This window comes from Citrus clementina, unplaced genomic scaffold (assembly GCF_000493195.1).
Source record: "Citrus clementina cultivar Clemenules unplaced genomic scaffold, Citrus_clementina_v1.0 scaffold_8, whole genome shotgun sequence".
In the NCBI taxonomy this organism is placed as follows: Eukaryota; Viridiplantae; Streptophyta; class Magnoliopsida; order Sapindales; family Rutaceae; genus Citrus; species Citrus x clementina.
The window spans coordinates 24,440,027-24,466,653 of record NW_006262022.1 but is presented as its reverse complement, the minus strand read 5'-3'; the positions used below and the strand labels follow the sequence as shown (position 1 = coordinate 24,466,653).

At 36.0% G+C, this 26,627-nt stretch overlaps 5 protein-coding genes across 5 annotated transcripts; 1 reads left to right on the top strand and 4 right to left on the bottom strand.

Annotated features, from left to right (window-relative positions):
• Window positions 1–3,498: 3,498 nt before the first annotated feature.
• On the top strand, window positions 3,499–5,982 carry LOC18034329 (putative serine/threonine-protein kinase-like protein CCR3). The gene has a single exon (XM_006425013.2). It carries the CDS (start codon window positions 3,544–3,546, stop codon window positions 5,980–5,982), a length of 2,439 nt encoding a protein of 812 aa, XP_006425076.1. The 5' UTR covers window positions 3,499–3,543.
• Window positions 5,983–8,440: 2,458 nt separating this feature from the next.
• Window positions 8,441–11,320, bottom strand: LOC18034706 (phosphoinositide phospholipase C 2). Its single transcript, XM_024179333.1, has 9 exons — window positions 10,981–11,320; window positions 10,689–10,885; window positions 10,385–10,520; window positions 10,055–10,297; window positions 9,754–9,965; window positions 9,372–9,489; window positions 9,038–9,190; window positions 8,836–8,922; window positions 8,441–8,751 (listed from the first exon to the last, which is right to left on the bottom strand). The coding sequence occupies exons 1-9, from the start codon at window positions 11,281–11,283 to the stop codon at window positions 8,455–8,457; spliced, it is 1,746 nt and encodes a 581-aa protein (XP_024035101.1). The 5' UTR covers window positions 11,284–11,320; the 3' UTR covers window positions 8,441–8,454.
• A 590-nt stretch (window positions 11,321–11,910) lies between these two features.
• On the bottom strand, window positions 11,911–15,052 carry LOC18035199 (phosphoinositide phospholipase C 4). Its single transcript, XM_006425011.2, has 9 exons — window positions 14,449–15,052; window positions 14,100–14,296; window positions 13,837–13,972; window positions 13,500–13,742; window positions 13,175–13,413; window positions 12,971–13,088; window positions 12,730–12,882; window positions 12,563–12,649; window positions 11,911–12,362 (listed from the first exon to the last, which is right to left on the bottom strand). The coding sequence occupies exons 1-9, from the start codon at window positions 14,770–14,772 to the stop codon at window positions 12,051–12,053; spliced, it is 1,809 nt and encodes a 602-aa protein (XP_006425074.1). The 5' UTR covers window positions 14,773–15,052; the 3' UTR covers window positions 11,911–12,050.
• Window positions 15,053–15,851: 799 nt separating this feature from the next.
• On the bottom strand, window positions 15,852–19,346 carry LOC18035485 (phosphoinositide phospholipase C 4). The gene is made up of 10 exons (XM_006425008.2): window positions 19,189–19,346; window positions 18,729–19,090; window positions 18,236–18,432; window positions 17,991–18,126; window positions 17,662–17,904; window positions 17,338–17,552; window positions 17,077–17,194; window positions 16,554–16,706; window positions 16,394–16,480; window positions 15,852–16,310 (listed from the first exon to the last, which is right to left on the bottom strand). Exons 2-10 carry the CDS (start codon window positions 19,044–19,046, stop codon window positions 16,017–16,019), a joined length of 1,761 nt encoding a protein of 586 aa, XP_006425071.1. The 5' UTR covers window positions 19,047–19,090; window positions 19,189–19,346; the 3' UTR covers window positions 15,852–16,016.
• Window positions 19,347–23,292: 3,946 nt separating this feature from the next.
• Window positions 23,293–24,516, bottom strand: LOC18035405 (probable pyridoxal 5'-phosphate synthase subunit PDX1). The gene has a single exon (XM_024179221.1). It carries the CDS (start codon window positions 24,268–24,270, stop codon window positions 23,338–23,340), a length of 933 nt encoding a protein of 310 aa, XP_024034989.1. The 5' UTR covers window positions 24,271–24,516; the 3' UTR covers window positions 23,293–23,337.
• Between the last annotated feature and the right edge of the window lie 2,111 nt (window positions 24,517–26,627).

Sequence of the window (26,627 nt, the reverse complement as noted above, 5' to 3'; positions counted from 1 at the left end):
ATACAATTTAGATTTATTGATTCAAAAAAAATGACTTTTAGATTTTTAATAAGTACAAATATAATTTAAATAGTTTAATTTGTCTAATAAATTAATAATATTAAAATATTTTTTAATATATAAAATAATTTTTAAAATGTAAATTATGATATTTATTTTAATTATATATTTGTATTTGTTAGAAAAATTTTAAATAAATCTTTAGGTTAAATAGATTTTATAATTAATAAAATATATCTCATGTATTAATAGTATTCAAAATTTGTATACAATATTGAAAATAATTTAAATTTTTAAATATTTATTTTAATATTATGTTCCTATTTATTAAAAAATTTTAGTTTAATATAATATAAGATTGTAAAGTACTAAAATATTTTTTATATATTAATTATTTTAAAATGTATATATTGTTACATTTATTTTAATATTATATTTCTACTTATTATAAAACTTTAGAGTCAATTTTTTTGAATTAATAAAGTCAAAAAGCATTATAGTTAAAAGGGGTTTTAGTGTCTCTTAGTGAAAACTCAGGGATCTACATGATCATTTTCCCAAACTTAGGGAAGTGACCTTTTCATTATTTACGCTTAATTGCATATGTGATTATATGATTTAAGTATAATAATTAAAATTTTAAAGTATAATATATTAATTTGAGTAATACTCACTTATAAAATAGATATTATATAATTCGAGTAGTATTCAATGAAAAATATGATATATAATCAATTATTACAAATTTATAACACTATTAGTATACAATGAAATAAACTATCACTAAAATATAATAATTGAAAATAAGGCAACATCAATTAAGGTATAAATTATGTATCCAACTATATAAGTATAATGTTAAATAAATTTAATTTTTATGACTCATAAAAAACTATTGCAATTTGGAGCAATAAATAAATAGTTTTAAAATTGTAGTCAACATTATTGTTAAATTATAAGGTTGAATTTATCTGTAAGAGAAAAATTTTCCTTTTCATACTTAATTGAGGAAGCAAAATTAATGTTTTAATATATTTTCTTTTTTCTTGATTGCATTAATTTCCTAATGTATTTTTTTATACAAAATATTATTTAATTTGAAATGCATTTACTATGCTTAAAGTATTAATTAAAGATAAATAAATGGTGACTTAGTTGAATTGGATTCAAAGTAAATTCTAATTTGCAAATCTTAAAATTTGAATATAAAAATTAATTTTCATTATTCCTGTGATAATCATATAATAAATTAATAAATAAATAATTTGTTTTATCTTAAACATTTGAAAAATAAAAATTTGAGCTGTACAAATTGCATATGCAATTGTTAAAAATGAAATTTTGGCTGAAGTCATGAGATATCAAAGAATTTATTTTGGAAAGAAATGAGTACAATTAATTTGAAATAATAAAATAGGCATATCTATAATGATAAAAAGCTCAAGTTTAAATAAGTTGAGTTTAAGAAATCTCATGAAGTCAAGAAGATTAAAAAGAAAAACAAAATGTTCCAACATAATTAGATTAGGTAAGTTCCTAATCTTTTAACTTACAATGTTGATTGTAGTTTATAGAAAATTGAATAGGGGTTACAATAGTGAAATTTTAATATATTGTTGTAAGTTCATATTTACTGAAATAAGAGGAGTAAAGTGAGATTCACCTTAATAATATTATTTGCTTTTCGTAATAAAGGTACCTTTGAATTTTATAATATCAACTTGGAATTTAACCAATAATGTTGAAACATAACGTAGGCACTGAGAACTTGAAACACAAAATTAGTGAACTAATTAATTGAAGTAATTGAACCCATAAGTGAGAAAGTTTAACCAAAATATGGAACTTATCTAACCATATATAAAATCTAAAAAGTAAATTTGGTATCTAACCCAATTTATTAAAATCTTACATAAATAATCGGAATATTGAACACAATACTAGTGAAATTATTAGTTGAAACTTATGTACCAATAAAGGAGAAAGTTTAACCAAAAGTAGGGATTAGTCCAACGAGAAATGAAATTTATTTATAATTTAACACAAAATATTGTTACTTAACGAATTTAATAGAAATATTAAACACAAAACTCATGAATTGAAAAGTTGAAATATATTAACCTATAATTGAGAAAGATTAACCAAAATTAGGGATTAGTCCAACCAAAAATAAAATCTTACAAAGTATATTTAATATTTAACCCAAATTATTGGAATCTTAACTAGATAATAGGAACACTCAACATAAAACTAGTGGAATTATTAGTTGAAATAAATGAACCTATATGAGAGAAAATTTAACCAAAATCAGGAAAATTATCCAATGAGAAATAATATATACTTGGAATTTAACCCAAAATATTGGTTTTTAACGATTTTAGTAGGAATACTAAACACAAAACTAGTGGATTGAAAAGTTGAAACATATAAGGCTATAGTTGAGAAAGATTAACCAAATCAGGAACCAATAGAACCAAAAATAAAATTTTACAAAGTAAAATCGGTATTTAACCCAAATTATTGAAATCTTACCTCGATAATAGGAAGATTCAACACAAAATCACTGAAATTATTAATTGAAATATATGAACCCATAATGGAGAAAGTTTAACCAAAATAAGGAACTATTCCGACGAGAAATAAAATTTACTTGGAATTTAACCCAAAATATTGATTTTTAACAATTTAGTAGGAATAATAAACACAAAACTAATGGATTGAAAAGTTGAAATATATTAACCTTAAATTGAGAAAGTTTAACCAAAATTTGATACAAATCCAACCAAAAATTAAACACTACAAAGTAATTTGGTACTTAACTCAAATAATTGAAATCTTACCTCGATAATAGGAACATTCAACACAAAGCTAGTGAAATTATTCGCTGAAACCCTTATGCCAATAAGAGAGAAAGCTTAACCAAAATTAGGAACTCATCCTACGAGAACTGAAATTTACTTGTAATTTAACCCAAAATATTGGTATTTAATGAATTTAGTTGGAATGTTAAACACAAAACTAGTGGATTGAAAAATTGAAATAAATGAACCAATAAATGAAAAAGACTAACCGAAATTAGAGACATACAAAATAAACTTGAAACATCCACCCATTAAATTGGTATTTAGCCAAAAAAATTGAAATATAATTATTTTTATAATTTCTTAACATTTATTTATGTTAAAAAAAATTTAAAATATTTTTCTCATTTAATTGATTTTTTATGTTTCAGATTTAAATTTTTCATATTTTTTTCATTTTACTATATTTTTTTAAGCATTAAAAACAAATTTTAAAAATTATTTAATGAACAACCGGTAAAATACCGGTTGTTCTAGTTTTTGGCAGCGGCTGTATAAGATACAGCCCTGCACTGTAAGATGACTCATATATATATATATACACACACACACATTTCACATGTGTCTTATCACCCTTGTTGAGTTTTGGGCTTCTTCAATCTTTCTTCTTCTTTCTCTTTCTCAATGAAGGAGCAAAACCAGTCACCTCATTCATCATTGTCATCATCATCAGCTTTTTCAAATGAAAACAACATCCTCTTGTCTAACCATTATCATATTCAAAATCATCACCATCATCTCATCACTACAAACATTTGTCAACAGCCTAGGCTCAGCCTCTACAGCTGCCATCATATACAAAACCAGCACAGTTTGCGGAATCATAGCTGGTGAATCCATTCAAAGAATCCAATGCTACCAAAACGGAAGCACAATTCCAGTTTTACCAAATGCATCTTTCCAGGCCATCTCTGGTGGCCAAAACTACTTTTGTGGCCTCAGGTCTGGTGGGTTCAGCTTGCATTGCTGGGATACGAATGATTTAACAAACTTTAGCTTTCAACCAAAACGTTTGCATTTCAGAAAAGCAGTTCAGTTAACAGACGTAAGCGTCGGCGGTGATCAGGTTTGCGCTAGAGAAGTCAACTCTGGTGTTGTCAAGTGCTGGCGAGGCACTAAAGTTAAAGACAAAGGGCAGCTATTTTCATTTTCTTCACCCGGGGAGGATTTGAAGTTTAGTACCATCACATCAGGAAGAGGATTCACATGTGGGATTTTGAGGAGTAATAGTGAAGTTTTTTGTTGGGGTGATAGCGGGATTGCAGATGAGATTCAAAGAGGGTTTAAGAACTTGTCAATGGTAAGTTTGGTTGCTGGAGAGTCTCATGCTTGTGGGTTGTCTAGGAATGGAGCTTTGGTTTGTAAAGGGAGTAATGATTCAGGCCAGCTGAATGTTCCTTTCAGTTCAGCTTTTGAGTTTTCGGGTGGTCTTGCATTGGGAGCAAACTTTACCTGTGCTATAAGGCAAAGAAGTGGGTTGGTTGCATGCTGGGGAGGAACAAACAGGTTTGAATTCGATAGTGATGTGATTCAAGATGTTTCATTTGAGTCCATTGTCGCTGGTTTAGATTTTGTATGTGGGTTAACGACAAGGAATTTGTCAATGATTTGCTGGGGACCTGGGTGGTCTAATAAGCCCCATTTAGAAAGAGGTCTTCCTCTTCCACTGGGACAAGTACTTCCGGGGCCTTGTGTTGAAAGTTCATGTATCGCTCGTGGTGTGTATCCGAATTCTGAGTCCTTGTGTGTTGGCTCGGGGAATGTTTGCAATCCATGCCAGATTGAGCTCCCCCTTGCAGTGCCATTGCCACCGTTAAAAAGACCACCATCACCAGATCTACAGCCAACTTCTCCAAAAAAGGACGAGAAAAAGATTTCCTTGGCGTCTGTTGTTGTTGGGTCAGCTGGCTGTTTTGCTGGTATTTGTACTGTTGGCTATTGCTTTTGGGCTGGTTTCTTGCACAAGAGAATCAACTCTGTGCAACCATCAAGTGCCAACACAAGTTCTGATTCCAACGTGGATTCTGCTTCTATGGCTAATGATGGGTCCAATTTGCCACCTTTAAGGTCATTTTCCACTAGGCAGCAGAGCTCAAGAACATTTGGACGCCAGAGAAGTGGATCATCATCATTCTCTGTAAAGGCTGATAATTTTACATTATCAGAACTTGCTGCTGCTACAAACAACTTCTCACCGGAGAACAAGGTTGGTATTGGAAGTTTCGGGACGGTTTACAAAGGAAAGCTCATGGATGGTCGCGAAGTGGCTGTTAAGAGAGAAGAAAGTTGTCCAAAGACAAACAAGTTGCGGGAGAAAGAAAGTGCATTTGATTCTGAATTAGCATTGTTATCGCGGGTTCATCATAAGCATTTGGTTGGACTTGTGGGATTCTGCCAAGAAAAGGATGAAAGACTTTTAGTTTACGAGTACATGAGCAATGGGGCACTTCATGATCATCTGCATAACAAGAAAAATACCGAAAAGAACAGCAGCATTGTGAATTCATGGAAAATGAGGATCAGAATTGCTTTAGATGCGGCTAGAGGGATTGATTATCTTCATAATTATGCAGTGCCTTCAATAATTCATAGAGACATAAAGTCCTCAAACATACTTTTGGATGTAAACTGGACTGCCAGAGTATCGGATTTTGGATTATCACTGTTGGGGTCAGAATGTGATCAAGAGTTTATCTCAACCAAGGCAGTTGGAACAGTTGGATACATTGATCCTGAGTACTATGTGATGAATGTATTAACAGCAAAAACTGATATCTACGGCTTAGGGGTTGTGTTACTGGAACTTTTGACAGGAAAGAAAGCTGTGTTTAAAAATGAAGACGGTTCAGGACCACTGGATGTGGTGGAGTTTGCAGTGTCACAAATATTAGCGGGGCAGCTACATCGTGTCTTGGATAAAAGGGTAGGGCCACCGGAGCTTAACGAAGCCGAGGCAGTGGAGCTTCTGGCCACCACCGCAATTCATTGTGTTAACTTGGAGGGCAAGGAAAGGCCTAATATCACTGACATTGTTGCTAATTTGGAGAGGGCACTAGCTATTTGTCAGGTCTGTAGTTGTACCGATAGTTTCTCTACAACTACTTTCTCAAGTCGCTATTGATTGAAATGTCTATTTTTTCACTGGAAATCTAATGTAATTTTTTTCTTTCTTTAACATGTTATTTATTATTATTACTATTTTCTTTCAACACCCATAAATACCACGACCTTGCCATGTGAGATAGAAACAAGAATTCTCCTTTCAAATAAAAATTAACAATGGCCGAGCAAAAGAAATTAATTAATCAAAAAATGATAAAAAGATAAAATCATGACAAATTCTCTATCCACTGGGGGGAAGACTTTGAAGGGTAAAATTATGTTTGCCCTAAACAATGGAATAAAGCCAAATTCCGATGGAATTCTCAGCTAAACGATTAGTTTTGATTCTTTCATTTCAAAATCAATACCATATGTTATTAGATACTTTAATCCAACACCATTTGTTTAAATTCAGCCTGTTCGAAAGACGTCCTCCATGATAAATAATTATCGGTTCTAAGAACATGGACGCAAAAGAATTAGGCAGGTTCCAAGCAAAATCATTATAGCCATAACTTGCGATCCAAATCATGTTCAAGCATATCAAGCAGCAAAATTTTCAATGGCACAACCTGTCCCTTCATTATTACACCAAATGGATAAAGATCTTTCCTGGGAATTCTCAAATCGATCCTGCTTTTCGCAGTACTAAGTTTCACGTGTCTTCGCATAAAAGTAGAAAAAGGGCGGGTCAGCTCTTTCTGCTTTGCCACAGGCTGTGAAGTGCGATTTTAATATTGCTCTTTACCTCTGATTATTTAATGAAGAATTGTATGTGGGCATTCTAAGGCACAAAATAAACCAGTCTAATATAAAAATCGGAAGTCCAATTATTGACTTTTGGCATTGACATTATTAGCTGTTACTCACATTCTTCCATTTTTTTTATCACCTCGCTGCCCATTGTTCATTGTAAGAGAAATGGAGAGCATAATTCATTTTCAAATGTAACAATAAAATATTCGCGAGATGGGCTCGGTTAGACTTTGCCTACAAATGTATACACCCGTGATGCCACAAGAATAGATAAGCGATGGCAATGGTACTCATAAATCCTCTTAATCTAATGGTTGCGAATGAAAGGGAAATTTTTAATTCTTGGAGGTTGTGTTGAATGAGAATATAAGATGATAATTGTTGTTGGTGCAGTGGTGATACATTTGTATAATTGTGTTGTTACTTTTAGATACTAATTTTTGATTTTTTTTTTAATTGAAAGCACTTTTATAATTTGACAGACTTATGTATTTTATGCTTAAATATGAGAATTGGTGTTGGACTTGTGTTTTTTTTTAGATTGATGTTAAAATTTTAATTTTCTATTTACGATGATTAAGTTTAGAATTAAACATTTTATGTGAAATTTTAGATTATTGTTATAAATTTACATACATATTTATATAATTTAAAATTTAGGTTTTATTAAAAGTATTTTTTGACATTTATGATTTTAAATGTGGGAACCAACAAAAAATTTGTCGGGTACTATTACGGATTTAGTAATTATCAAAACCCGTAGCGGACGAGTTTTCTTAAAAAAAAAAATTAAAGCTCACAGCGGGTTGTTGATGAGCTTGATAATTTAAAATTTGTGCAGGTGCAAATTTAGTAATGACAAACCCGCAGGGCGCGTTGCCCATTGCCATATTTAAATTTTGTGCAGGTGCAAATTTAGTAATGACAAACCCGCAGGGCGCGTTGCCCATTGCCATCTTTAGAATGGACACAAGTCCTTTTTTGCTAGTGTTTTTCATTTATATTGGTCAATAAATTGTACTAATGGACTTTATTAGTTTATTTATTGAGATTTATAATTTTACATCATGGTGAAATCAGTATTGCAGAAAGAGTAACGGAGGAGTCGCATGACCATTGTTATCCAAATTAAAAGTGAGTATCTGTGTTCATTCTTAAAAAAGTCATAGGTCTACTATCGATCTGAAGGTGTTTAATGTTTACTTATTCATGTTAGAGTTTATTTAGTTGTCAACATATCAAGCTACACCGCTAATGCGAACAAAGACATCTTAAAAAAACACAGAGGTCAACTTAAAAGGATACAATCAATGTATAACAAAAATTATATTGGTATATTCCTGTACAATTAATTTTCTAAGAATGTCTAACATAATTGTAACCCATTGCTAATGTCAACGGCTATACAGTAGTTCGCACAATAATTGGAACCCACTGCTAATGTCACCAGCTGGCACTCATTTCTTTGATCAGAATAAAATAACTACTTGAATTCAAAGTTAGAAGTAAGGTATCCGAAATTAGGAATCCGAAATGTCTTGATATGTACAGCATTCGTATAGACAAACTAGGAAATGCTCTTCATTTAGATATTTTAGTCTGCACTGCTTTGAGGTTGCAAGTTTGCATTATATTCAAATTAAATGCAGTAAGGCAATACTGCCAGTCGGTTGGGTTTATTTGTAACATATAATCAGAATAGTAAAATCAAGGATATAAAAAACCATTCATGCGATCAGTCAAATTGAAATCTCATAAGAAGTCTGGTATGCCTGTATTGATCTCCCTTTTCATCATGTAATGGAACTGCTCTGATCCCACGTTTCAATTCTGAAACTGGCAAACATGTTTGGCCTGCAAAGTCATTTTTTTTGGCCTGGTCATAATCGAAGACTTCAATTCGAAGCACTGCCAGTTCAGGAACGGCAAGAGGGAAAGTAAACTCCTCATTCCACACCGGTGCCCATTGATCCACAACTACTCGTGATTTTTCCCTTTTATATGCATCGGCTGGTACTCCGGCAATTCCAAGCTGCGTACATGTAAATTAGTCAATTAGCCCCCGATATGGAAACAATGCAGACATAGTGGCCCCGTAATCAATTCAGCATATTACTTTTATAAAGAAATCTGGTGGAGAACACTGATCAAAAGCTGTGCGGCCAAAATCTAAATGCCAGCCTTCACCCTGGTAGATTTTAACCTGTAACAGGGAAGTGAAGTTGAAGATTCAGCGGTATTAGAAAATAATAATAATAATAAAAGACAAAGAAGAAATAAAGTAAGGATGCTTAAGAGTACTGCCTATTTTCATCTACCTTCAAATGTGTTTGAACGTGCGAAGGTTCATTGGGATAAAAAACATCACTCTGTAGACCATCTTTTAGTAGAAACTCGGGTTTTTTCACATAACCGCAGCCACCATTGGCTCTAAACATTCCTTGCATAATCCAAAGGTACTTCCCAGTTCCCTATCAATAAACAAAGAGCCAAATATTTTAGGAAACCTGTGTGATTTGGATTAAAAATTATTGCTTTCATGTCTTGACTAATCATCTAATAACTGGCATCTTGTTTACGGGCAATGTGTTAAAGCAACCAAAAATGTTTTCAAAAACAGAACCCTCTTTGTACACTGATCATTAGTCTAACCTGCATATTAAATGCGACCATTTGAGCTCCATGCCCCCACCCAACATGGGGATCGTAGTTTGTTGATAGGATGCGTGTCCCCTTAGGATATATCCTCAACAAATTCCTCTGAGTGAATCTGAAGAGGAAAAAAGGAAAAAAAAAAAGAATTCAATAATTTTGATTGTTAATACCGTAAAACACAATGTAGATGGTTCATTATAGTATGAAAACATGTTTAGTGTAATTGACATTTCTTATGCCCTGCAAACATTTCTGCGCCTGCAGAGCATAAAATTTTATCAGCTCATCACGCAAGAGGAAGAAAAAGTTAGTGAAGTTTCATCTCTTGGAAAAATATTCATTCGAGAAAACTCTGAAAATTAATTACATTTATATATACCTGACAATTTCAGATCCGTGTATATTTATAGCATTTTCAAGCTGTTGCTCACTCATGCTAAGACGTTTAGCTTTGCTCTGATCACTGCCAAGCACCTTTGCTAGTCCATCTTTCAGCTTCGTTGCATGAATGGCAATCAAGTTCCTATACTCAGGAACAGCGTTCTCCTCATCTTCTTCTTCAATCAATTCTCCTTCATCTACCTGGCCCTGCTGCTCAGACAAGAAAGGTTTAACTAAATAGGCTAGACAATGATTGTTTCATTAAGTAATTGAAGCAAGAAAATTTAATTTGCATGCACCTCATCGATTGTATCAGATCCAGTCCTGGAATATAACCTCTCAGTCTGAGCAACTTCTTTCTTTGATGAAGTTTTCAACATTTGCGCGTTCCCTTTTCCCTTTGAATCCTGAGTTTGAAGGTACTCTTTTGGGGGTTTGGTTGAAATCAGAATCTTTCTCTTCAATGAATTTGGTGAAGGAAATTCCTCTAGATTTTCTGATTCAGGGCGATATAGCATAGTTCCAAATGTTTTTGTCACCATCTACAAACCAATAAAACGTCCAGTCAAGAGAGGTTGTACATGTTAAAGAAAGGCAACAGAATTTGATGATACTAGTTATGTGCTCACCTTGGCCACTTTATCCTGAAGGTTTGGAGGTAAATGGTCTTCAAAAGTTATAACAACAGGATATTCAGAAGCATCAAACGCATTGTCCCTAATTGCGTGCAAGCATTTGTTGAGATCTACCGGAGCAGTCAGTGTCCTACAATTGTTTGTAAAATTTTATCACTTCCAAGCACTATTATTTGCATCAAGGTAATTGATGGAGCCAGCGAGTCAATTCCAATTATTAAGATAGCTTTGCAAGAGAAGTAAATCTGGTTTAGTCATTAAATAAACTATTAAGAGGAAAACAAATTAATGTCTATACCCTCCATGGCAAACTTCTACATCATTTTTCTCCGAATTTGGCCACAAATCCAGTTCAATTACTCTGACTCCCCTCCTCAGAGCCTTTATAATTGGTTTACTGCTGCTGTCGCTGCTGAGTTGATTTCCAGTTAAGTATGAGTTATGGCCTGTGTATAAGAAATAATGTGCCAACGGAGAATCCATATCGTGGTGCACCTAGGCATGAGTTATAAATAAAAAAATAATGTACAATCACTATCATTTTGAAAAATAATCAGAAAAAAGAAAAAGTTGAATAGATATGTGACTACCTTATTAGGGATTGGAAGATTATGGTCACCATAGAGATATCGAAAGAAGGCATCGAAATGGAGTCCTTTTCGCTGGAAGATGTTGAGGTGCTTGAGACTATTGAAGATTTCTTGTGCATCTTCTTTCTTGGCAGTCTCCTCTTTTTGATAGTCAATCATAAACTTCAGCAAGTTGTCAACACTCATGGTGCCATTTTCTGAGAACTGATCAAAGAGTTGCTTGATTTCTTCTGGAGGTTCTGCCACCCTGAGCTTGAATATTCTCTTGAAGAAGAAGCAGATTTGGAAAGCCTGCTTCGACATTGTTACACAGAGAACCTAGCTCGCAGATGCTGTTGTTTCTTTTCTTTGTAATTAACTAGTTGTACATGAAGAGATGCATATGAAAGGTATTTATTCAGCACATCAATGTCAAAGAATGGCGTCTCCTCAAGGTGAGAATTTGTGCTCAAACATTCACCACAAGGAAGCTGGAAAGTATACATCCCAAGCCTTGTTTGCGGTAGTAATTCCATCTTTTTCGCAAACATTTTCTTAGTAAAGAGGAAAGAGATTGCTTCCCTTTGTTTTGAACTGTGAAGGATTCTTTATGGCAGCAAATGTGGGCTAAGAATATCTATTGCGAATAGCCAAGCTGTAAAATGCAGTCATCCATTGTTTTCTAGCCTCATATTCTCTTCACTTTTTGTATTCGCAGCCATACAGGGAGACTTTCATTTATTTTTCAGAATCTTTCATCTGATGATGCATTATTGTTTCTTGTATTTTTCCACTTCATATTACTAAGTGCTTTCAAATTGTTTAACATGATTCTATGTCAAATCTGTATCATTGTGGCAGGAATGATATTAGACATGAGGTAGCTTCTTTCTTACATTTTTATGATGAGGAAATCAGACGCGCTAATTCTAGATGAAAGTTTATGGACAATGATGCAACAGGTTTTATGAACTTGATATAGATCAAAGACTTGGCTCTTCTTACAAGTTACAATTGATTAAGATAGCAGCTCTACAGTCGAGTGGGAAAATACTACAGGCTCTATATAAAAAATTAATTCAATTGGATGTTTAGGGCAAAACATCTGCTTCGTAAAACTCAAAGCGCATAAGAAGTCTTGCTGATCCGAGCTCTTCTCCCTTGCGATCAAACAGGGGAACTGCATGGATACCTGGTCTCAGTTGAAACACGGGCAAGCAAGTTTGGCCAGCAAACTCATCTTTTTCAGGCATGCTGTACTTGCGAACTTCAACTCGAAGCAAAGCCAGTTCAGGAATAGTCAGTGGAAATGTGAATTCGTCGTCCCAGACAGGAGTCCAATTGTCCACCTTTTTCTTTGTGCTCTTCATTTTCTTATCGGCTGGCACTCCCGCTATGCCTACCTACATCATAGATTGGCAGGTAAGTATAAGAATATTCTTGGGTTGGGATGCAAATAAAGTCGTTAATCCCAATATTTGAAGATTCTTGATAATTAAACCGTTCACATTAAGTCACACAATGGTTGAAATAAACATGAACTTAAGAAACATCAGCAAGCACAAAGTTAAAATCTACAGCACCGTCACTACGACCAACTTACCCTGGTGTAGAATTGTGGTGGAGACCAAAATTTGCAGTTCATTTGTTTAAAATCCAAATACCATCCATCTCCCATATAAGCTTTCACCTATAAATAGGCATAATCAGCGGTGAGAAAAGGGAGAAGTGGAGCGACTAATTTATATTTTTATCTGAAAGCACACTTACTTTCAAAGTTTTCTTCACAGGCAATTTTTCTTTAGGATCGAAAACCTGATCATCTGGACCTTCTTTCAGCAAAAAGTTAGGCTTTTTCACATACCCACAGCCTGCATTAGCTCGAAACATCCCATGCATCAGCCAAAGAGATTTCCCGTATCCCTACCAAGAACCAAAGAGACCGATTCTCAAACTAAAAAGACACTAGCAGTAATACAAAATAGTACTGCAAAAGGGAATATTGAAAAACCTGCATGTTAAATGCAACCATTTGAGCTCCATTTATCCAACCAATCATTGGCTTGTAATTTGAGGAGTTAACCCGAGTTTGCTTGGGGTATATTCTCAAAATATTTTTCTGGGTGAATCTAAGCATTAAAATTCGTTAGTCAACACAGGAATTAACTAAAATAGACATACATATATCAACCTCCTAATAAAAGTTAACAATTACCTCACAACATCTGTTCCATAGGATACAGCAGCTTTTTCGAACTTCTGTTCACTCAAACTTATACGCCTAACTTTTTCAAGTTGAAGATTCAGTTCCTCCTTCAGGCAACCCTTCAGTTTTCCATTATGAATGGCGATTAGACGCTTGTACGCTAACGCTCCTGATGCACGAGTTGCACGATCACAGGCTTCAGTGTTATCTTCGTCACATTGATTGTGTTCACTTGTATCATAATCACTCTGCAAGTACAAAGAATCAAGTCTGTAAAACAACCGAAGAAATGATAGCCAGTGAACAGGAAAATGAAATGAATTTCACAGCTTACCCTCTCATCATCTGCTTGATTAGCTGTAAGGTCTGGTGGCTCCTTCCCTAGTACGTCTTCTGTTGAAATTTTTCCCTTTACTGAAATATCTTTTCTATTATTAATACCTTTTTTTTCACGGCGCTCCTTTGGAGGTTTAGTAGATATGATTATCCGATACTTCAATTCTTCTGGTGAAGGAAATTCTTTCAGACATTCAGATTCGGGAGAGTATAGCATCGCTCCAAATGTTTGAGTAATCATCTACAAACACATGCGTTCAGATCAAATAAATTGAAACTGAAACCAAAAAACGTAGCTGTGAAGGATAAATTGCATATGGAAAATATTTAAGTACCTGAGCTACTTTAGCCTGCAGATGCGGGTTTAAGTGGTCCTCAAAAGTTAATATGACAGGGTATGGAGATGCAGAAAAAGCATTTTCTTTAATGGCTCTCAAGCACTTAATTAGTTCCACGGGAGTTGTTAAGGTCCTACATTCAAATGCACAATTAAATCAAAATTGGAGGATGTAAAAAAAAAAAAAGGAACAAACCATCCCATTACAAGCTATTGAGGCATGGGATTACAGAGTCTGGATTTTTGGCTTAAGCTGCATACCTTCCATGAAGAACCAGCACATCATCTTTTGCAGAATTTGGCCACAAATCGAGCTCTATCACTCTTACGCCTCTCGTCAGTGCCTTTGTTATTGGAACATCACTGCAGTCGCTACTGAATTGGTTTCCAATCAAATACGAATTATGGCCGGTATAAATGAAATAATGAGATAAAGGAGCTGTCATATCTTGGTAAACCTGAAAGTAACATGAAAACATGTCAAGTGTGAGCTTTTCTTGTGTTTAGGTGTTGAAATAGCAACATTTCTGATAGTGGATTGTTCTCTACTTATATTCTTCTGGCTATAACTAGTTATGGGAAAGACTGAAATACCAAGAAACGGTCATACCTGATTTCCAAGAGGAGGGTTAAGATCTGTGGAGAACAAGTAATGGTGAAAATCTTCGACAGTAAGAGAGCGCCTTGTGAACCTCGCAATGTGATGCCACCGTTGCAAGACCTGATCCACAATCTGCTCTGCATCTTCAATCGACACGCCACCGTGGCCTTGAACTTCAGCCAAGAACTGCCACAGCTGCTCCACCGTCATATGGGTGCCACCTTCGGCATATTTCTTGAACATCTCCTTCACATCCGCTGGTGGCCCTGCCTCAGCCACCTTATGCTTCCTGGTAAAGCATGCCGGCAACCCACACAATAGATAACTACCCATCTCTTTCTTACAAAATCTATTAACCTTGAATCTTTCTGGCCCTTATATCAAGAAATGCATTGTATCTTAGGCAAAACTATATCATATATCTTACTCTCAGTTTTCTTGTGATGTTTCGAAGTCTATTTCGTAATCAATTGTACATTAGTTTAGTGAGTACAATGAAGAATGATTTGTGTCAATCAGCTTCTCTGCTTCTCTACTTTTATACTCGTCTTACTTCAGATAAGCTTGTTTTTTTTTTTTTAATTATTTGGTTCCCATGCCCGCCGTCCGAAAGCTGCTGTGCTGCATTGCTTAAATGTCAATATTGTGCCTCAAATTTAGTCGTATTAAGTGGTCTTACAGAATAAATTCTTGTTCCTTTATGTGTGTGTGTTGGAGGATTCTCGATGCTTGATTAAAAAGAAAAGAAAATTTAAGCAAAGAACATATTCCTTTTAAAGAGATCAAGTGATCAACTCTTGTTAGAATGTGAGGTTACAGTGGAAACAGAATATTTGCCCTTTTATTGCCATAATAGACCTTGATATATACCAGCCTGTTCTGCATTTATTAACAGGTGATATTGATAGATGGGTTGAAACTTGATTTTTTTTTTTTTTTTTGTAAATTTATTTAATGGGTGGATTCTGTGATTTTTGTTTTGTTAGACGTAAACAATCTTTGCTTGATTCTCTTTTACTCTTCTTTCTTGCACCAATAATATTCTCATGCCGTAATCTCAAAACCATACTTTTTTTTCTCACGGTATCTTTAGTTAAGAAAAGAAAAGTCTTTTATTAAATTTTACTCCTTTCTGAAAAATACCAAATGGAAAACGCAATGGAAAATTTCTAGAAAAGAAGGCAGGGAAAATTTCCAGAAAAAAAGGCAGGCTGATTATGGAAAGGGCGAAAGGCAAAATCTGTCCTTTGCTGTCTCATTGAGCTGGAAATGATGGCTATTAGCCAATGGTCAAGTTCCTAGATTATTTGCAACATGTTTTGAATGTGAATATCACCATCTTAAACAAAGACCAACAAAATCTTTTAGAAAATTTAAATATTATTTCATATGGTACTAATATTCCAAGATCTCTTACAAGTTCAAAATGTTGTCAAAAGAGGTTCTTAGCATGTACAAAAGTTAAAAAGATTAAATAAAGTATAAACAACTATATTACAAGAAAACAGCACCAACATGTGATGGAAAAACTCGACCCAAAATAAAAAATCACAGGACAGTATCTCTTCTTCAGTGTCTCAGACAAAGTCAAAGCGCATGAGCAGCCTTACTGAATTTAACATTTCTCCCTTGCGATCAGAGAGGGGAACTGCACGGATCCCTGGTTTCAACTCAGAGACAGGCAAACAAGTTTGGCCAGCAAAATCATCCTTCTCAGACATGTCGTACTCGTGGACTTCAATTCGAAGCAAAGCCAGTTCAGGAACAGTCAATGGAAATGTGAATTCTTGTTCCCAAACAGGTGTCCAATTGTCCTCCTTTGGCTTTGTTTTCTTCATTATCTGATCAGCTGGTACCCCTGCTATGCCAACCTGCATTTCAAATTGGTCACAGAATTATGTTACTCACAAAGGAATACTTTAAAACCATTAGCATTTTCAAATGAGAAACCTACCTTGCAATAGAAATCAGGTGGGGAGTATAAATCAAAGTGTGTTTGTTTGAAATCCAAATGCCACCCATCTCCCATGTACACTTTAATCTGTCAATATGAAAGGAGTTTAGAGAAAATTGAGAGGGAGGGCATAGTAACCCTGCTCTGTCATCATCCTTACCTTTAAAGTTTTCTTCACTGGCAATGTTTCTTTAGGATTGAAGACCTGACCATCTGGACCAACATTCATCAGCAAATCAGGCTTCTTTACATAACCACACCCTCCATTTGATCTAAACATTCCATGCATCAACCACATAGCTCTACCATATCCCTGCGATTAACCACAAACACATTGAGTGCATTTATTACGAAGATTGAGTTGTTGTAACACTGAAAAAATGATTTGTTAGCATGCAACAGAAATTTTTTTCTTTCCCCCACACCCCCCTTCTTTTCATACTAGCACTTAAACATACTTCACTTTCTAGCTGAATTAACCGTATTTAGAATCAACTGACTATTTGTTTTAAAAAAAAAAACCTATATTAGAACATTGAACAAAATGACCAGCTTGTCTCCTAGCCCATTCCTTTTTCCCAAGTTTCTCCTATTTGGCTACTTCACGTAAAATTGTTTCTTAAGTGGAGTATCAAAATAATATTTTGATTGAGCAATGGAAGCTGGGATTAAATAACCCAAACCTGCATGTTAAATGCCACCATTTGAGTTCCATGCATCCAACCAACTAGTGGCTTGTAATTGGAGGAGGTGAACCGCGTTCCCTTAGGATATATCCTCAGAATATTCTTCTGCGTGAATCTGCAAATAAATGGTATCAAGCATCAGATCAGTCGGTAGGAAATTCTTTAACTGGGCAAAGAAACAAAATTTTATCTGTATTCATATTATATAAACGACTAATCACAGGTACCTTGACCAAGAAGCTTGTTAATCACGCATACCTGACAAGGTCTGTTACATGAGATTCGGCAGCCTTTTCAAGTGTTTGCTCACTCAAACTAAGGCGTCTAACTTTATCAGGTTCAACTTTCAGCACATCCTTTAATCCACCCTTGGGCTTTCCAGCGTGAATAGCAATTAGGCGCTTGTAGTCAGCCGCCTCTAATGGGTGTTCATTATCATAGGCTTCATTCTCATCACTTATATCACTATCACTCTGCAAGTCAATTGCACAACTATTAATACGAACAACTGAAAGGATAGACAAATATGCTAGAGTTACAAGGTTAAAGGTCAAGATGAGATGTATCATCATTTTGCAGCACCTTCGTTTCATCTTCTTGGTCAGCTGTAAGGTCTTGTGGCTCCTTCCCCCATTCATCATCATCAGAGTCCCTCGCCTTCACTGAGTTACTCCTTGTACCGTCCTTACTTTCAGCTTTAAGATACTCTTTTGGAGGTTTGGTTGATATAATAATCTTATACTTCAACTCTTCTGGTGAAGGAAATTCTTGCAAACATTCACATTGCGGAACAAACAGCATATCTCCAAATGTTTCAGCGAGCATCTACAAAGGAAAACATATTTGATCATAGAACCACAATTCTGAGTAAGACACCCCAAGCAAATCACTTACAAAGAAACTGAAGCTACCTTAGCCACTTTAGCCTGGAGATGTGGGGTCAAGTGGTCTTCAAGAGTAATTACAACAGGATAAGGAGACGCAGAAAAAGCATGCTCTTTAATGGATTTCAAACACTTCATGAGTTCCACAGGAGTCGTCAAGGTCCTAGCAGATTCAGTAACACAAGTTCAAGTGAATAACTAATTAGTTATGAACATTCTGTGATGCAATCTAATCACAATGGAGGTTTCAAGTTTTAACAAAAGTTGCATACCTCCCGTGAAGAACATGAACATCATCTTTAGTAGAATTAGGCCAAATATCAAGCTCCACTACTCTTACACCCCTCTTCAAAGCCTTAATAATTGGCACGTCACTGCAATCACTGCTGAGTTGGTTCCCAGTCAAATAGGAATTGTGACCAGTGTATATGAAGTAATGAGACAACGGAGCTGTCATATCTTGGTGGACCTGAATGCAAATATAGATTGCAAAAAATTAAAACAACAGTCACGATCCCCTCATGAACAAAAATTAAAAACAATATAATTTAGGAGAGGAGAAGACTACTAATTGTTAGATCCCATTTCCAATTTTCCTTTCTTCTACCCCACTTTCTCATCAATCAAACAAAACAAAAACAACAAGGATCGATGCTCGTTGGTTTAACGCTGGTACGTAAAATCTTTTAAGACAGTACAAGAGCTATGAGATTAAAATCCAAATTTAATATTAAAAGGAAAGAGCAAGAAACTTTTAATACATGCCTGATCATAATTGATGGGGGGATTAAGATCGGAGGAGAACAAGTAATGGTGAAAATCATCAAGAGTGAGAGTGTGCCTGGTGAACTTAGCAAGATGATGCCTCGTCTTTAAAACCTGGTCCACTACCTTCTCGGCGTCTGAGATCGACCCGCCATCATCACCCTGAACCTCCAACAAGAACCGCCTCAACTGTTCAGCCGTCATGTGGGTGCCACCTTCCGCATACTTATTGAACGCCTCCTTGACGTCCTCCGGCGGCCCAGCCTCTGTTACCCTGAACTTTCTTGTAAAGCACACGCACATTCTATAACTTCCCATTTCCCCAAAGCAGCACCACAATGCTTCTCAGTCTTTTTCTTAGTCTGACAAACAAAAATGTGTACGTTTAAACGATACGATTAATAAAAAAAGTTTTTTTTTTTTTTTGCCTGTTAAATAGATCTATATCATATGACTTTACCGATGATGAGCTTATCATGCACAACGATTTATATTCCCGCCTTTGCCTATTTAGTAGTCCGTTTTCACAAATTTTCAACGACGCTGATGCTGATGCTTGACCTCTTCTCTCCCTTCTACAGGATGTGAAAAAACCGAAGTCAGTCATTACTCGGCCAGTCACAGTCACAGTCACCTTCTTCGTGTCTCCTTTAAAATACTAATTATTGTAACTTGTTCGGTGTAATAACATTTTTGTCCTCGTATTTTTTTATTTTTACAAATAAGCATTATTTAAATTTTAACTAATACTTTTTTGTCGAAATATAAAAATAAGTTATCTTAAATCTAAATATAAAAATTATAAATATTGATTAAATTTTAATATGATATTAAAATTTACTTCATTTCATCCATTACTCCATTTCCTAAACTTTAATATAATTTTATCATTGACCCTAATTCATCCATTACTCCATTTGACGATATAGGACTTAGGTAGACAAATTATGTCCTTTCCTGTGGAAGACATAAAATATCAGGGACTTTGAAGCTATTTCTCCAATTATTATGAAAATCAGATGTAAGCTGTACAGCAGCAGCTCCGCAGTTGATGGTGTTAATAATATTTAGTTGGTGGTGCACTAGCGGACATTGAAATGCGTGCCTACGTGGCAGGTCGATTTAACAATTAACAACTGTCTTGATGTAATCTAACGGTTTGGATTTATTTTGGGGGTGATGAATTTACTCGCTTGTCATCGGTTAATCATGTGCGTTAATTATTATCACGAATCACAACGTAGTAGTGCGCCAGCGGTCCGTAAGGACTTTGAAAACTGTGAGTGGGTCCCGCCTGGTAAAAAATAATAAAGAATAACAACAGCGGTTTCCGAGTTCTTCAATATTTTGTACGTGCAAATCTCAATTCTATTCTCAAAATATAAAAAATAAATAAATGGGTTACTATAATCACTCGCCTAATCCGAAGATTAGATGATAGACAGTAAAGATACACCATCCAACGCCAGATCATTGATCAACATGATATGAATAGAATTAATTAGGTAGAGCCAAAAGCTAGAGATACGGAATTTGGGTTACTAATGTCTGGTTGATTTATATTATTTACCTGAAATTAATAATAATAATAATAATAATAATTCAGAAAAAAGAGCATAAAACGGAGCTGGCAACATGTTTTACACGTGGGTAGGTGACTCATTTAAAGTTAAGCTTAGTATGTTGTGATTGTTGTAAGTGTGAAGTGTGAACTTCCAATGTGAAACTGAACCCTTAGTTTGGGTCAAGTCAATGTGTATTAAATTATTAACACATGAATGGAATCCATCTGGCTTTGCTAATAAAATCCAGAAAACACGCTTCACGTCCTTCTCACTTCCCCCGTCTTGTCCATAAGGATAATAAAGAACCGCAAAATAATAAAAATTAATAAAAGCATGTCGGCCCCCGACCCAGCGAGTGTGTCTACTCTTTGGCCCTTCGGTCACTTTACTTCAGGCTCTGCAACCATGCATTCAAGGGGTGGGTACGGTTCGGTCCGGTTTGGTTCGGATCAAAATTAAATAAAATCGATTTAAATCAGTTATTTTATAAAAAGAACTAAATAAGAATCGAACTTAATAAAAATCGAAAATAAACAAATTTTTTTAGATTGGTTCGGTTCGGTTTTTTTTTGTTTTGGACCTATTTTGAATTTCTAAATTTTTATTCCATTAGGCCTCATGAATGTAATAATTTTTTTCACCAATTAATTTATCCTAATTTCATTACAAATATTAACAATAAATATAAAGTATTCAAAACACATTTTATCATTATTATCTTACTAACTACTAATAAAGTACTTATAAAATATGAAATGTTAAGATTTCAAAATACATAATCAAACTCCAATACTCTATTTACATAAACATAATGTTGTAAGGATAAATAAAAATAACAACAATTAAAACTTACAACACAAAATAAAAAGAAAATTTAGAAACAAACACCAACAATAATTTTTAAATATATATATACCCGTAATCATGTGTGTGCATACCTATTTTAATTATCTTACGCAACCAATTAAAATTTAACACGTGTCTATTTAAATAAAATTTCAAGAATAACCCGATTTTTCGGTTCAGCTGAGTGAACCGAATACCGAACCTGCATTTCATTTTTTTTACGAACCATATATTTCAGTTGTTTTTTAAAATTAAAACCAGTCCGAACGGAACGATTCAAATCGGTTTGGTTCGGTTCGATTTTCTCTAGTGCACGGTTTTCTTGCCCACCCCTAATGCATTCATATCTGGACCTAGGTAAGGTAACTGTAGCCGAATAGAAAACGCAGCTCATCAGTCACCTCTCTGAGTCGTGGTTGCATTTTTTATTTGGGTGGCTTTACTCGTGTGGCTTTATTATATAATATCTCAACCCCAATATTTAAACCGATGAGAAGAAGAACAAAAAATTTACTTCTAAATGTGCCCCCCTCCTTTCTAAATTGTTGGTACTCAATTAATAATGAGGTTATCCGGCCCAATAGCTCAGCTTAATAAACAATCTTAATTACCTTCACTTCACATATGGTTTGCTTTAGGAGGAAACCTAGACGGCTAGACTCAATGCAGTCTCGATTGGTATTTTCTAGTGGATATGCTGCGACACGAACAGTGGTGTAAAAAAATAAGGTCCAAAAAAGTCATTTAATGCTTTTAATTGGTGTGTGCTCGAATTGAATCTACCATCATCTCACGCGTCATACTCATAGGCGGCCGCAAAAAGTTATCATGCCATTTGATGAGTAACCTGATAAGATGCAATATTTTACGTAGAAGTGCTAGACGAGACAATTAGACCAGCACTCACATACAAAGCTTCAAAATAAGCCTTTAAAGACAACACGTGACATGAGCCTAACACTTCCATTTTTTGAGCGACAAAAGTTACATAGCCTTTGTTTATTTAAACCATGCATTAAAGGGTTAAAAATATCGTCCACCAGAAAAAAGCATATGTACGCGTCTGTCATATTCCGCATGGGAACCGCAACTTCAGCGCCGGCCCGAAAACTCAGCCCAAACACACTCAGTTAAAACCCACATCTCAAATAGCCCAAATTACGCGGGCTTAATGCAGTACAACAATGCCAATGGCAAAATCTTAAATCCTGTTAGCCGGTATGGTTAGTTGCATGAGCAGCCGGTACCATTGGTTGCACGCCAATGGTACAACCCGATTAGGTTCTGAACCGCAACTTCAGCCCCGGCCCGAAAACTCAGCCCAAACACACTCAGTTAAAAAACACAGAATGGACAAAGTTTGGATAGCAATTGAAATAGCAACTGCAACTTCAACAACAGAGGAGCTAAGGCCACAACATAAACGACAAGATTGTTCACCATCAGTACCAAATCCTAAACAACCATTCCCAGCAGCACCAATTTTTATGACCAAGAAAACAGAGCATCATAGTTATATCACTTAAATCTTAATCATCCCTTTTAATGAAACTGGTTTATACCTGGAAAGAACAGAAGGAATGGCTGACGATTGAACATTTATCAAAATCTCCATCATCTATTCTTCATTCTAACGTGAGAGCATCAACATTATTGACGGCATATGATACTGCAATAGGCTATTCTTCAATCTTGAATCAGTAGAAATTTCTGACCTCTATAACAAGGCAGAAGAAGATTTGCAATCGCTTAGTCCTAACAAATGAACACACATGGTCGAAGTCCATTATCCAACCTTTTACTCCAACAACAAAGAATTTGCATCAAACTCAACCGAGATTTGGTGGCAACAACTAAAAAGAGCCCTCTCTCTCTAAACAATTGGTCGTTTATATCATACAAGATAAGATGGTACCATTACCATCATAATTCATGAATTCATAATCAACAACAAAGATGATGATACACACAACACAAGTGATTGAAGTTACCAATTCCACAAACAAAATTCCCTCAAATCATCAAAATAATTCATATCATAAACAAGTAAACAACAACAACAACAACAACAAAACCATTCATGTATTTTTTTTTTTTTTTTTGGCTCTAAAATCATGAAAAGAAAAGAAAAGAATGCATTATAATAACAATCCTTCATTCAATTCTTCAATTCTCACCTACAGTGGGCAGTGGGCAGTTCAGTCGGATCGATTGGCGTAGCGCTCAACCTTAACATCATTCAAATCAATGCCCACCATAGCCTCACCGAGGCCACAGCTCACCTCCGCCAACACATCCGGGTCACTGTAATTGGTAACAGCCTGCACGATGGCCCTCGCCCGCCTCACCGGGTCCCCGCTCTTAAACACACCGGAGCCCACAAACACTCCATCACACCCCAGCTGCATCATCATCGCCGCGTCCGCCGGTGTCGCCACCCCTCCCGCCGCAAAATGCACCACCGGAAGCCTCCCCAGCTGCTTCGTCTGCATCACCAAATCGTATGGGGCCGCTATATTCTTCGCAAACGTAAACACCTCATCATCGTCCATGTTCCTCAGCACCCGTATATCTCCCATCACGCTCCTCACGTGCCTCACCGCCTCCACGATGTTTCCCGTACCCGCCTCGCCTTTCGTCCGAATCATCGCCGCTCCCTCCCGGATTCGCCGCAGCGACTCGCCGAGGTTCCGGCACCCGCAGACGAACGGGACCCGGAAGTTGTGCTTGTTGATGTGGTTCTCCTCGTCGGCGGGAGTCAAGACCTCGCTTTCGTCGACGTAGTCAACGCCGATAGCTTCGAGAATCTGCGCTTCGACGAAGTGGCCGATGCGGGCCTTGGCCATAACGGGGATGGTGACGCTGCTTTTGATTTGTTTGATTAACTGCGGGTCCGACATTCGGGCGACGCCGCCTTGGGCGCGAATGTCGGCGGGGACGCGCTCGAGGGCCATGACGGCGCACGCGCCGGCTTCTTCGGCGATGCGGGCCTGCTCTGGGGTGACGACGTCCATTATAACGCCGCCGCGGAGCATCTGGGCAAGTCCCACTTTGACGGAAAACGGCGATTTTTTTGTGGTTTCGTAGATGGCGCCATTGCCGTAGACGGTGACAACTCCGGTGTCAGCCATTTTGGAAGGAAAAAAAAAGTGAATTCTTTGTTTATTTGTTTTATATATATTTAAATGAGAGAGAGTGAGATGACTGAGAAATTGTGAGACCTCGACCGTGAGTGGTGGATTTATTTTTGTTGCGAGTATTTTATTTTATTTTATTTTATTTGTTACATATTTAATTTGTGAGGTGAGGTGAAGGCTTTGAAAGGATTTGGCGTTTGCGGAGGGACGGTGAAGGAGGGTGACGTGTATCAGTGTACGGTTTATTTTATTTTATAGACGGTGGTTTCTAATTGTGATTTGGAGGTGGCGAGGTGAGCTCAGCTCATTGGTGATTATGGGTGCTTTGTTTTGGCAATTGCTTGATTAAGGTTAATTAATTAAAGCTTTTTCCTATTTGAGAATCACGTTAAGATTTTGGCTTGTTCCCCATATTTTCACGTCGTTATTTGTTCAATCATTTCAAACAAATCATCAGGTGCTAGCATTTTATATATATAAAGTCCTATATATATATATATATAAAACTTGCAACCGAATGCATGTTCTTACACATATTAAACATTGATTTAAATTATTTTATACCCGTTACGAGGCCACCCAGTACTTCATGTTTCATTAATGGGAAAGGCAGAAGTTTCACGAACACTGAAACTGATGGAGGAAGCTGAAATACATAAAAATCCCGTGAGAGAGCAGAAGGGACAATTATCATTCAGTATCTTGAGAGAGCAAAATCTACAAGCAATTTGCAGTTGCGCATCTACAACAGTAATATCAAACATTTGACATCCCCAGGTGATCTTTGAATTACATCCAACCGATCATGATCACATTAGTATTGACATTGACAAAGCTAAAAGATCGTGCATGGGGGTTTCGGTGATGGAGAGGCTATTGATTTTTCAAGGAACCGCCTCTGCTCGGGGTCAGCCAAGCAAAGCAAGGATTCCTCACAGACTTCAATAGCAGATGGCGGTGGGGGCTGGCTTGAACTCCAGCAGCTTTGCTACCCACTGATGAGGTGAAGCATGTAATCGTATACCCCATCCATGCTTAAACTATCCTTCAAATCCTCCCCCCCCCCCCCCCCCCCTGTTCTATCGCCGCTGCCTGTTTAATCAAATTTGAAAAATGTTAACACAATGAGACTAGTTAGTTAATCAATGCGGTGGTTCCAATTAATGCGCGCAGAGAAATTGAACATTACATACCTCGGATGGGTTTGCATTGCCCCAGTCAACAGCAGATTCGATGGATCCACATAAATCATTGCGAGAGATAGACAAAAACTTTCGTTTGGTAATAAGGCCGCGGCTGAAGAAATCTTTTGAACTGGTGAGAAATGATTAATCAAAGCAACTGAATTACGTGATAAAATATTATATTTCCAGCTCACAGACCAAGCATATCATTTTACACGATGGAGAACACTTTCCGATGATTCCACTGATTAGATTGTGCCCTGCTAATGTTTTTGTCTTCGAAGCCAAATCATCTATCTGTTACATAAAATTTTCATCATGAAATTAAAAAACATCATTAATCTCTCTTGATACGAGCTTCTTAATAATATAGTACCAGCCCCTTGATATTGTTAAATTTTCTGTCCACTAAGATTCAGAGACATATAATACAACATCTCACCCAGTTTGATGACAGAGAACTAGTTTTTGAAATCTCCCCAAGAGATTACGACATGGCTAGGACTAGCTGCGGCACAACATCCTTAAAAGCCGATAAGAAGAAACTCATCTTGTAGTAAAGAAAGATAGCAGTGAGAAAGAAGAAGCATAGTAAGATGATGCCGGGCAAGACATAGCTGCAAGAGCGACCTTGGCTTCTCGAATGACCGGGCACTTTTGATAGAGCCATGGCATGCTGTGCTTTTTCTTAGCTGCTGATGATGATAATAATGCATTTTAGGACTGAAACTGCTACTGTCGATATTTTGACTCGCTTTCTTTTTCGGACACATTTTTTTATGATGCTTGATTTTCTCAACGTGCATGGGTGAGGGAGGGACAGGCGATCCTTGTTTCTTTGTTATTTTTTTTCAAAAGAAACACAATCGAATGGAAACTAAACTCTGGTTGATTCGGACTACCACGCTATGTTTTTGGTTTGACCAGTTAGAAGTTGTAGCGTCTTTTTTTTTTTTGGGTTTCTGGTAGCGAACCACCCGTTGGCTACTGGGTCCTGCTAAATAGACCCAGTGCTTGAACACTTTATTCTCATTGATACGCTTCATAAATTATATAACACGTATTAATTGAGATAAATCTATGTATTAACATGTTTAATTATGTTTTGAAACATAAGCCTTCAACATAAGATCAACAGCTAACAAAGCCTTATATATTCTTTTTTTT

What these genes read in the sequence shown, in the direction of transcription:
- LOC18034329 (XM_006425013.2), top strand. Translation starts at nt 3,544, where the DNA reads ATGAAAACAACATCCTCTTGTCTAACCATTATCATATTCAAAATCATC.
- LOC18034706 (XM_024179333.1), bottom strand. Translation starts at nt 11,283, where the DNA reads ATGTCGAAGCAGGCTTTCCAAATCTGCTTCTTCTTCAAGAGAATATTC. An exon ending in ATCTTCCAATCCCTAATAAG is followed by an intron (nt 10,886 to 10,980) that starts GTAGTCACATAT and finishes ACTCATGCCTAG; the next exon opens with GTGCACCACGATATGGATTC. An exon ending in TTCAGGATAAAGTGGCCAAG is followed by an intron (nt 10,298 to 10,384) that starts GTGAGCACATAA and finishes ATTGGTTTGTAG; the next exon opens with ATGGTGACAAAAACATTTGG.
- LOC18035199 (XM_006425011.2), bottom strand. Translation starts at nt 14,772, where the DNA reads ATGGGTAGTTATCTATTGTGTGGGTTGCCGGCATGCTTTACCAGGAAG. An exon ending in TATGGAACAGATGTTGTGAG is followed by an intron (nt 13,089 to 13,174) that starts GTAATTGTTAAC and finishes TTTAATGCTTAG; the next exon opens with ATTCACCCAGAAAAATATTT. An exon ending in CTGTGAAGAAAACTTTGAAA is followed by an intron (nt 12,650 to 12,729) that starts GTAAGTGTGCTT and finishes GCCTATTTATAG; the next exon opens with GTGAAAGCTTATATGGGAGA.
- LOC18035485 (XM_006425008.2), bottom strand. Translation starts at nt 19,046, where the DNA reads ATGGGAAGTTATAGAATGTGCGTGTGCTTTACAAGAAAGTTCAGGGTA. An exon ending in GTTCATGTTCTTCACGGGAG is followed by an intron (nt 18,127 to 18,235) that starts GTATGCAACTTT and finishes TGAATCTGCTAG; the next exon opens with GACCTTGACGACTCCTGTGG. An exon ending in CACCTGATTTCTATTGCAAG is followed by an intron (nt 16,311 to 16,393) that starts GTAGGTTTCTCA and finishes TTTGAAATGCAG; the next exon opens with GTTGGCATAGCAGGGGTACC.
- LOC18035405 (XM_024179221.1), bottom strand. Translation starts at nt 24,270, where the DNA reads ATGGCTGACACCGGAGTTGTCACCGTCTACGGCAATGGCGCCATCTAC.